Genomic DNA, 11,689 nt, shown 5'->3' with positions numbered 1-11,689 from the left:
GAGGGAGGGAGGGAAGGAGGGAGGAAGGAAGGAAGAAGGAAGGAAGGAAGGAAGGAAGGAAGGAAGGAAGGAAGGAAGGAAGGAAGGAAGGAAGGGGAGAAGAAAAAAAAAAGCCTTTCTTCCAGATCTCAACCCAAGGGAAACATTAAATGAACTGTCTGATCTCATGTCTCTCCTAACTCTTCCCCTCACCCCTTTTAGTCATAATCCTTGCAGACCAGAAGCTCCTGCACTGGCTAGCCCTCCTTCCCTCCTGTTTGCAATGGACATCTCTGATCAACTTGGCCATGTCTGTTCTTTATGTGATAAATGGGGGGGAGTGGTGGGCATGATACAAATTTGTAAAATACTCTTACTCCACAAAATCTGGATTTCATTATTATTTTATTGTTGCATGTATCCTATTTGACAAGTTAGGAACTGAATATTAACTCATTCTTTCTCTCAGCCTTTTCACTCTAACAATGTTTAATCCTTCTGTACTACCCACTGCCACGCTTTGGATGTTCAGTTGGATGGAAAGAAGATACTGCACAGAAAGTCAGAAGAGTGAAAAACATTTCAATGTCTTTGAAAGATTACCACTGGTCCGAAGAAAAAACCCACATTTTTGAAAAGGACCTATGTTTCCTATAGTATTCAACAAATGTAGACTAACTCCAAATAATGATAGAATTTTCTTAGGAATTACCAATGTATTTGGTGCTTCAAAGATTTTTGTCCCAATAATCCTATATGGGTTTTTAATTTAAAAAATTTACGAAGGAAAACCTGTGTTTATTTTACAGGGAACCAGAGAAGAAGGATATACAGACCCTGCTATGGCTGCTCAGGATGCAATGGTAACTAGAACCAGATCTCAAAGTGACTATGAAAAACCTTTGTTAAAACGGTCTGGGGTGATTATGGGGCTACTTCCTAGCTGTATGATGTTTCAGGTCCTGTGGGAAGCCTGTCAGCAGAAGACAGGGGAACACAAAACCATGCTGCAAATGATCCTGTGCAACAAAAGCTATCAACAACTGTGGCTGGGTAATTATTAATCAAGTTTCTTTTCAGCTACAAAACAGATAGTATAATGGAAAGCAAGTAGTTAACTGGAAGGGGAAAAAAGGGAAATGTTGCATATAGAGGAAAGCCAGTTATTACAAAGGTACTTATTTTGAATTACATTTGCACAGACAAGTCTCATCTAATGACATTACTAAGGAATAAAATTTTCTTATAATTTTATTTTTTCCAAAAACAATTATATAACCTTTAAATACTGTATCTTTTAGAATCATCCCTGTTTCTGACGGAGAACTTATTCAAATAAATCAGCTGTTTTCTATTAGGCATATTATATGTTTTCTTGAAAAGAATATAGTAAACATGGTTTAATTAGTCCATTACAAGTCAAGGAAATTATTATTAATGTTACGATCTGTGTGAAGCTGCCATATTTGTCTTAGAGGTGCACTCACATTAGTTTGCACATTGTTTGGCTTTTATACTTTTCTGTTTCTTTTAGTTAAAAAAAATGTTTTACGTTTTTTCTACATATATAAAATGCTATAAAAATTTATAAAAGACAGCCAACTCCAGTTCAACCTGTACCCCTATACTTTATTTACTTTCACTATTTATAGCAATCTAATCAATATTTATATTTTAAATTTATAATACGTACAAAATCTCCTTTGAATTATATCAATTTGTTGAAGTTTTCCAGGAATTTCAAAATATTTCTGGGCAAGACATAGTAGATGCCATTAATGAATGCTATGATGGATACTTTCAAGAGTTGCTAGTTGCAATTGGTAAGTAATAATTTATTTGGTGTACAGCAGACCTTTCATTCCACAATAAACGCTGATTAGCTCTGATTGAATTAAAGATGCATGACTTTGCTCTTCATTGAGTCACTTTCCCCTGAATTTAATTATTCAGGAAGGATGTTAACTCTATAGAGGAAAAGTACGTTAGCTACTGACTGATACAGCGCACTAAACTGGCAACTTGATAGCTTTAATGAACTAATACCCTTCTCTAACAGCTGGTTCAACTTTCATACTGGGAAACATTAATTCTCAGATACTCTCTCAGGTAATGGGATCTCATACCTTTAAATTCATTTTATAGGGGCACCTGGGTGGCTCAGTCAGTTAAGCGGCTGCCTTTGGCTCAGGTCATGATCCCAGGGTCCTGGGACCGAGCCCCGTGTCCAGCTGGCTCCCTGCTCACCAGAAGTCTATTTCTCCCTCTCCCTCTGCCCTTTCCCCACTTGTGCTCTCTCTCTCTCTCTCTCTCTCTCACTCTACTCTCTCTCAAACAAATAAAATACTTTAAAAAAATAAATTCATTTTATATGTACTGATTTCCATTCCCTTATTAAAAAGCAGATAAGTGCTAGAAATATCGCTTCCTTTTCTCCAAGAGGAAGAGGTTTTTTGTCATCATCTTTAATATTTTGCCTTTAGGGGTAAGTTCTACCATAAACAAAAATTCACCAAGTTGTTACTCGGTAGTGATTTCTGCAGGCTATTGTGGGAGACATACCTACATCTCTTTCCTAAGAAAAGATATCTTCCCATAAAGAGGAAAACAGTGGTAGCTATCCGTAACAACTACTATTAAACTACCCATGCTGTACCTTGTGCTGTGCTAGGACTTGACAGCATACACTGTAGGAACTACAAATGAAGGGTCTTTGTGAAATGTCCCCATAGAGAACACACATCAAGTAATCACTTATATTTTTTGAATAAATGTATATTATGATTTTCCAGTCCTAGAATAGCACAAACATACACGGGCATTAGAGATGGTAGGGAACAGAATTTTTATAGCTTAGCTTATAAAGGGTTCCATTAAAAAGGTTTGGTGGGTTCTTTGAACTCCTTAAAATAGTATACAATATGTGAACATGCATGTGTTTTTCTGAGAATATGGTGCATTTATTTTGGCTAATTCTCAACATAATTTAATAACCACGTATTACATCACAACTCATTTAACAAACAAGGCCCAAGAAGGTTAACTGACTACTTCAAAGTCTATCAACTAATGAGCAACAAAGTTATGACTAGAACTCATGTCATCTGAATTTCAAGATAACTGTCTTTCCACTATAGACCACACCACAAACAAAGCATTGGGTGAGAGGAAATAGTAGACATAAGAAATACCAGAAAACAATTTAACTGATTCATTCATTTATTCAAGAAACATTTATTGAGTCATCTACTATTCTGGCCATTGATTTAGGCCCTGCAAATGGAACAGTAAAACAACAACAAAAGCTTCTCCTCCTCAAAGTGTCCACATTCTAGCAATGACTCAAGAGTGCTATGAGGTTTACAGTTATAAATAAAAATAAAAGATGAAGGCATGGTCTTACAACCTAAAATTATCATTGGAACTATAGAGAAAACACTGTTGTGATGACTTTATTTTGCCCAAAAGTTATAGCCTCACATATGTTACTCACTTATTTATTAATTTATTTACTTATTCAAATACACATTATTGAATGTCAATCATTCAACTGATCTCCATCAAGGACAACTGTTCACTAGGCTGTAGGTGGTTCTAATGCCATAATGGTTTTGATTAAATGACTCCTAACACTGGTCCAGGCCCCTTATTGCCCATCCAGTTGTTGGTTTTTTTGTTTGTTTGTTTGTTTTTTGTTTTTGTTTTTGTTTTTGTTGTTGTTGTTTTTAAAGACACCTCAGATTTGGGGTGGTTGGGTGGCTCAATTGGTTGAGCGTCTGACTCTTGGTTTCAGCTCAGGTCATGATCTCAGGGTCATGAGATCCAGCCCCATGTGGCAGGCTCCATGATCAGTGGGGAGTCTGCTTGAGACTCTCTCTCTCTGTCCCTCCCCCCACCTACTCTCTGTCTCTCTCTTTCTCTCTCAAATAAATTTAAAAATATTTAAAAAGAAAAGAAAAAGGCCTCAGACCTATTCACAAGTCTCCAAGGGATTAAAAATAGTGTTTGGGAAAATGAATCAGTTGCATATTGAGTTCTATAATAATAAAAATCTTATAATAGTGGTGATAACCTGGGTCTCTTTGAAGCTTTATTTAATTTTCAGATAAAAGGGGCACATTTTTCTTCACCAGATGCTGTGAAGGAACTAAGAAATCTCCAAAGATAGAGATAGACTAAATGAAAATCTGAATGAGTCATAATATTGTTGCTTTACATTTTTCTATAGGTTATGGCTTTACCGCTATTCTACCCATTGAAATTTTACTACAATGTGCAATGAGGGATTCCACATAGGACTCAAAAAGTTTCACTCTCCCAGGATTTTAACAGAAAAAAAAAGTGTTTTCATTGTTTCCCAAATTCTGAAGAAAATATATATTGTCACTCTCAAACTTTCTTTTTTTTTCTCTGATTTTTCCTAGTTCTCTGTGTTCGAGACAAACCAGCCTATTTTGCTTATAGACTGTATAGTGCAATCCATGTAAGTATGGCCCACATTTTTTTTAAATTTCTCCAGAAAATCGTGTCTACTTTCTCAAAGCACTGGGTTTACTGTTTTTATTTAAACTTTTTTGAACTTGTATGCAAATATATTCATTTCAAACAAAATATGATCAAGTGAAAAAAATGTATTATACACCAAAATGAGAACGACCAAATAAATAATGTTCTGCTTTCTACATCAAATTGAGTTACCTGAGAAGTATGACTCCATGGGTCCTATCTCCACCATGTGCTTTAGTTCTTCTTAGCATATGAAGAAACTGGCAAATCCAAAAGCTTTTGGACCCTTACTTCATACTTAATTCAAGTACAACACATATAGTATCAAGCAGGAAATGTCATAACATTTTAAGTCCTTAGTAAGAAATTGCTACATTTCTGAAATTTAAAAACATGAAATAATGCAGTGGTTATTTTTAGACCTAAAATTTTTTTTAAAAAGTACTTTAAAAAGAGATGGCTAGACAACAATAAACTGTAAATCTATTTTATGAGAATGTTGATCATAGTTTAGTGTGATAGTCAATCACACATCCTTTGGTGCATTTATTTTAAAGAAACAAACACTTAAATGCATGAGACAATTCACATTTTATCCATTATGTGCATAACACATTTTTAGGAAAAGTTCTGATACAAATCATTATACATATTATCATAGCTTCAAAAACTCAGAGGAAATTATTTTTTTTAAAGGCAGTAATACAGCAGTTTTAAGAGTCAGTGTTTTATCCTCAAAGCAATTTTTACAGACCAACTTATTAAAAGTAGCTAGCATGCTGGGATAATATGATAATAGTTGAGAATATTTCTATTATATATCTTGTGTAAAGAGTATTTTTTATTTATGTACAAGAACCAAGCTATATATCCTCAGATCACATATCCTATGCTCACAGCCTTCTGCTTCTATGTTATTCTATTTCCAAGCAGAAAAAGTTGACTTGATTTAAAATTTTTTTTAAATTCTTTTTTTTAAAGATTTTTATTTATTTATTCGACAGAGATAGAGACAGCCAGCGAGAGAGGGAACACAAGCAGGGGGAGTGGGAGAGGAAGAAGCAGGCTCATAGTGGAGGGGCCTGATGTGGGGCTCGATCCCATAACGCCGGGATCACGCCCTGAGCCGAAGGCAGACGCTTAACTGCTGTGCCACCCAGGGGCCCCTGATTTAAAATTTTTTTAAATAATGTATTGGGCAATGCTATGGAATGATTTCAACAGTGCCCTTCTCCAAAAACAGAATGAAGGTTCACTTGTGAATGACCATGGGGAAATAAGCATAATTAGTCTGATTCCAAATCTGTCCAAGTTGAGGGCTACTTATTCTAATAATAAATAAAAATTCTATTCCTTCTGTGTGTGTTTCAATGCAAAAATGAAGATACACGTACTCACAACTGGCTTGAAGGTGAGAGGAGGATTGTATATTCAAATAATTGAATTTTTAATATATGATGACCTCAAATGTAAAATATTGGTCAAAGCTGTTACACTACCCCTAACCAAAGTAAACTACAGGTATTTTTCTCTAGTGCACTCTAAGTGAATGATGTACAACTTAAATATGGAAACTTGGGTAAATCATTTAACTTAATCACCCCAAATTATGAAAAGAATGCTTAGAGGTCTATACCTAAAACATTCAGACATCAAAAAATTTATTATGTTCAATATATATATATATACACACATATATATATGTGTGTAAAATATATACGTATATATATTATGCCCACTGGCCACTGGATGTCCCCATTACTCCATTTGAAAAGACAAATGGAACTTGGTTTATAGAGCAATATTCTTTCTGGTGCTAGTATACAGAAATTGATTTTTGTATTTTTCACTATTTGAGTTTAAATCCAAAAATATTTCAAATACCTGGCATTTTTATTTTTACAATTTTTAGAAATAGACTGTAAAATAAAAATGTAATTGCTGTCTCATTCAGACATATCAATGTTCATCTAACATTATCCCAAACCCACCTCCCTCCCTGGCCTAGAAAGAGCACATGATCAGATCTGCATTTTATAATGAAGGGTGAGGGGCGCCTGGGTGGCTCTGTCATTAAGCATCTGCCTTCGGCCCAGGCTGGGATCAAGCCCCGCCTCAGGCTTCCTGCTCTGCTGGGATCCTGCTTCTTCCTCTCCCACTCCCCCTGCTTGTGTTCCCTCTCTCGCTGGCTGTGTCTCTCTGTGTCAAATAAATAAATAAAATCTTTATAATGCAGTGTGAGGGAGACAGTGTGAAGGCTGGCTAGGCTAAAAGGAACTATTACAGAATCAGGAAGGAGACAGTGTGAAGGTTGGCCAAGTGGTGAAAGGAAGGAACTATTGCAGAATCAGGGTGAAATGATAGCGCCAGCATCAAGGCAGTGACACTGGAAATAGATATTATGGGACATTTAAGAAGTAAAACAGAAAGGGGGCCCAAATGCTGATGTAGGAAGACCCTGAACTCGCCTCCTCCCCCCGACATACCAAATCTACACGTACATACAGAGCAATTTCTCCTGAAGAACTGAAGGCCGAACAGCTTCTGCACAACAAATAATGAAGGGTCCACACAGAGAAGGTAGGAGAGTTGGAGACATAATAACCTCTACACAAAGACCTATAGTAGGGAGGGATATCACTGAGGCACCTATGCGCAGACTCACCTGCCCTGGGCACAGTGAAGAAACAGCAGTTTAAAAGACAACTAGACTATAAGTAAAGGAAATTCATTCATTAACCTTAAGACACCCACCAAATGGGTGAGGAACTGTCGGAAGTCTCTATCCCTTACACCTGCCAGACTAGTTATTACCAAAAAGACAAGAAATTACATGTGTGGCAAAAAGTGTGGAGAAAAGAGAATCCTCATACACTGTTGGTGTGAATGTAAACTGGTGCAGCCAATATGAAAAACAGTATTGAGTTTCCCGAAAAACTTAAAAATAGAACTACATAAAATCCAGCAATTCCAGTTCTGAGTTATTTATTCAAAGAAAACAAAAACACCAATTTGAAGAGATATAAGTCCCTCTATGTTTATTGTAGTATTATGTACAATAGCCAAGAAATAACCTATGTATCCATCAATAAAGAATGTGTCACACACACACACACACACACACACACACACACACACACACACACTGGACTATTAGCCATTAAAAAGAATGAAATCTTGCCATTTGCAACAACATGGATGGACCTAGAGGGTATTATGCTAACTTAAATAACTCAAAGAAAGACAAACACCATATTATTTCATCTATGTGTAGAATTTAAAAAGCAAAGCAAATGAATAAACAAGACAGACTCACAGTTGTAGGTAACAGTTGGTCACTGAGGGAGAGGGGTTAGGGAACAGGCAAAAGAACTAAAGGGGATTCAGAGGTACAAACTTCCAGTTATAAGATAAATAAATCATTGTGATGTAACATTAGGGAATGTAATCAATAATATTGTAATAACTGTATGGCAAAAAAGAGATTGATGGGGATCATTTTGTAATGTATAAAAAGACTGAATCACCATGACGTACATCTGGAACTAAGAGGCAATAGTATGTCAATTATACTTCAACAAAATAAATAAATAAAGCAAAAGAAAGAAGTCAAATGGGTAGAATACTTCACCCTCTGTACCCTGTATGAGAGAGGGAGAAGTCTCAGAGGAGGCTGGGAGTCTGACTTGGACACACCCCAATCGCCATGCCAGTGTTTGAGGAGTACAGGAGAAATAAAGAATATGAGTCTATATTAGATAGATTAACTTTAAGGTACTGTTTTCTAATTTTTTTCACTCCTTTTCTGTATCTTTTAGGACTTCGGTTTCCATAATAAAACCATCATCAGGATTCTAATCACCAGAAGTGAAATAGATCTGATGACCATTAGGAAGCGATACAAAGAGAGATACGGAAAATCCCTGTTTCATGACATCAAGGTAGATCTCCTACACATATTTATTTTGACCCAGATTTTATCCTTTTTGAAACTGAAATAAGAGCTTTGATTTAAGTGCCTTCGTGTTAGAATCTAAAAAGTTAACTATTCTGACAAAGATGATCCACTTTAGTCCATCAGACAGTCTTTAGAGCATCAACAGGTGCTAAATGAGGAAATTCCTTCACCTCAGTAACAGAATTTGTTTCTCTTTGGTGTGTTTCAAACAAAAATTGTTGATGGAATCACGTAAAATATTCATTCCCTAATTGTGTAATTGTGCTTTGTGAGTTAAATTTTGAAGAATGATCAGTATCAGGAAAAATACATTTTGCAATAAGGCCACACTAATTATGAAGAGGCTTCTTAGATCAGTTCAGCTCCTATTGTCATAGAAGGTAGGGCACCCAGTCGAATCCCATAAACTGATAACTTGGAGGAATTTAACATTGATAGTTATGTAAAATTCTATGTAGCCCTAGCCCTTTGGCCCTTGAAGGGCAAAGCAGCAATGATTCAGAAGTAAACCAATTTCTTCATTCTAATATGTCTAAACTTTAGTCAGGATTTTGATAAAGCCTAGCAAAGAATTATTAGAATATACAGGGCTACGTATGTAATTTTTGGCACCCAATCTAAAATTAAAATATTTGACCTCTCGTTCAAAAAATTATAAAGAATTTCAGGGTGGTATTAGCAGAGCGTTAAACCAAGCACAGGGCCCTGAGAATATATCTTACCTTATACTTTGCACATAGCTAAGTGCTGTTACCTGTTCACATTACTTTCCACTGAAATTTTCAATTGCATAAACAAGCTTTTTCGTTTATTAAGAGTGATCCAGACGCAACTTGACAACCTAAGGACCAAAAGACCATAAAAAAACCCAGAAGACCCTATAAGCCTTTGCACAGCCAAAGTGGTTTCCAAAAAAGGCATTGCAGCAGTTAAGAGAAATTTTATTCCTTTGTTTTGCTAAAACTCTCTTCACACCTACCTACAAAACCCTAAACTTTAAGTGGCAATAAACATTTTTCATTGAGAAATACATGTCATAACTCATTTTCTAAATGAATAAATGAATTCTAACATATATACTGCAATTAACCAAGCCACCTCAAAGTCTGCATGTAATTAATGTAACTTACTATATGCATTTAAAACAATGAATTATAATTGCATGACTTTGTGTAAGAAAACATTATGATAGTTGATTTTTTTTAAGATTTTTTATTTATTTATTTGACAGAGATAGAGACAGCCAGCGAGAGAGGGAACACAAGCAGGGGGAGTGGGAGAGGAAGAAGCAGGCTCATAGCGGAGGAGCCTGATGTGGGGCTCGATCCCATAACGCCGGGATCACGCCCTGAGCCGAAGGCAGACGCTTAACTGCTGTGCCACCCAGGCGCGCCTTGATGGTTGATTTTTAACATAATTTTTATAATTCCATATATTTCTTACTATTATTGTTTGAAAAACTTAGAAACTATAGAAGACCATAGAAAAAAGATAAAAATTGCCCTTATTCTCCACCACAGACATTCAGTAATGAAACGTTGTTGTAGGTGCTGTGTTTTTAAAAAAAATATATAAACATTAATATGTTTTACTACATAAAGGAATACTTTTATTGAATCATGGTATTCCACTGCATAAGTTATAAAATACATAAACTACCCCACATTATTAAGTATTGCTTTTTACTTTTTCACTATTATACATAATGTTGTCTATATTTTTGAGTGTAAATTTTTGTGCTCACCAGTAATTGATCATTATTTCCTTAGGATATATTTCTTAAAGAAGAATTATTGCATTAGTGAGTATAAACATTTTTAAGTCTTTGGAGGTATATTGTCAATTTGCCCTCCAGATTCTAAATTGATTTATAACAATAATATTAGGACACCTCTTTTAAAGTTGAGGAGATTTAATTCTACCATGAGTTATTCTTTTCATAAATACACATTAGGGTTCAATCAACTTTATATAAACCCTATTCTATTGACTATGACCATGGTATTATTTTTCAAAAACTTCCACTGGGAATATTTCTCAGGACATATTAAATCTTTTTTTTAATTTTTTTTAGTATATTATGTTAGTCACCATACAGTACATCCCTGGTTTTTGATGTAAAGTTCGATGATTCATTAGTTGCGTATAACACCCATTGCACAACGCAATACGTGCCCTCCTTACTACCCATCACCAGCCTATCCCATTCCCCCACCCCTCTCCCCTCTGAAGCCCTCAGTTTGTTTCTCAGAGTCCATAGTCTCTCATGCTTCAAAATCATTAGCCATCAGGGAAATTCAAATCAAAACCACACTAAGATACCACCTTATGCCAGTTAGAATGGCAAAAATTGACAAGGACATACTAAATCTTTAGATGAAAAGAGTCAACAATTTTAGAAACGCTAATGGCCCATGGATCTTTCTCACTGTAATTCAGAGGAATCATGCTTCTTCTTAGAAATACTATGACATTTTATTTCAAATGCATTGTTTGTTTGTTTCAGAATTTTGCTTCAGGGCATTATGAGAAAGCTCTGCTTGCCATCTGTGCTGGTGACGCTGAAGACTACTAAGTCAAAAGAAGCATTTGGAAGACACAGCATTCCTATTTACAGACATGTCAAAATACAGAGTTTGTGAGAAGTTTGCATTATTAGAAACATGATAGCAAAATTATAGAATCATATTTGCTCTTGTATCTTTAAAATCATTCTAAGCCAAAGAAAAATCTATTGATAAAAGTATATGAGACTGGATTTACACTTATCATCCAAATCAGCAATTTACTAAATGGAATAGTAAAATAATGGAATAATAAAAATAATTTCATTGAAATATATTTTATTTAAATGTGAATTGTCAATTCCCTTCAGCAAGAAATCTGCTTATAGCTGTCCTTAGCATGCCTGGGGACAGGGAAACATCGGTGTGTGGCCAACCCCCTTAGAGAAATTTTCTAGATTTTTGTGCAAATGCAATGAAGCCAAAGTGAACATCTAAAGCTGCCTTTATTTAAAAGAAAATGAAGATATAAAACAGCAAAGGGCAGCCATACAGATACTTGTCAGGCTTCAGTATGTAAGAGACCTGGATGTAAAAATGTGTGTGTGTGTGTGTGTGTGTGTGGGTGTGTGTGCAGATGTGGGGGGTGGGGAGGGTGTAACCATTCTGGTCAAGGCAGTTTATCCTTAGCTAATTTTATTTTTTTAATGTGAGTGCCTAACCAACCCCATATTTGCCCATG

General features: G+C 35.6%; 1 protein-coding gene across 2 annotated transcripts in view; it reads left to right on the top strand.

Annotated features, from left to right (window-relative positions):
• The window catches only part of ANXA10 (annexin A10), a 90,743-nt gene extending 79,542 nt beyond the window's left edge, over nt 1-11,201 (top strand). For both annotated transcript variants that reach the window (XM_034660163.1, XM_034660162.1), the window contains 6 exons: nt 789-842; nt 939-1,032; nt 1,707-1,802; nt 4,404-4,462; nt 8,304-8,426; nt 10,950-11,201. In XM_034660163.1, the coding sequence (XP_034516054.1) occupies nt 789-842; nt 939-1,032; nt 1,707-1,802; nt 4,404-4,462; nt 8,304-8,426; nt 10,950-11,018 (495 nt within the window). In that variant the 3' untranslated portion in view covers nt 11,019-11,201. The remainder of the gene's footprint in view (nt 1-788; nt 843-938; nt 1,033-1,706; nt 1,803-4,403; nt 4,463-8,303; nt 8,427-10,949) is intronic.
• The last annotated feature ends 488 nt before the right edge of the window (nt 11,202-11,689 follow it).

Source organism: Ailuropoda melanoleuca, chromosome 5 (assembly GCF_002007445.2).
Source record: "Ailuropoda melanoleuca isolate Jingjing chromosome 5, ASM200744v2, whole genome shotgun sequence".
Taxonomy (NCBI): Eukaryota; Metazoa; Chordata; class Mammalia; order Carnivora; family Ursidae; genus Ailuropoda; species Ailuropoda melanoleuca.
The sequence above is the reverse complement of the archived record's forward strand: the minus strand, read 5'-3'. Positions and strand labels throughout refer to the sequence as shown.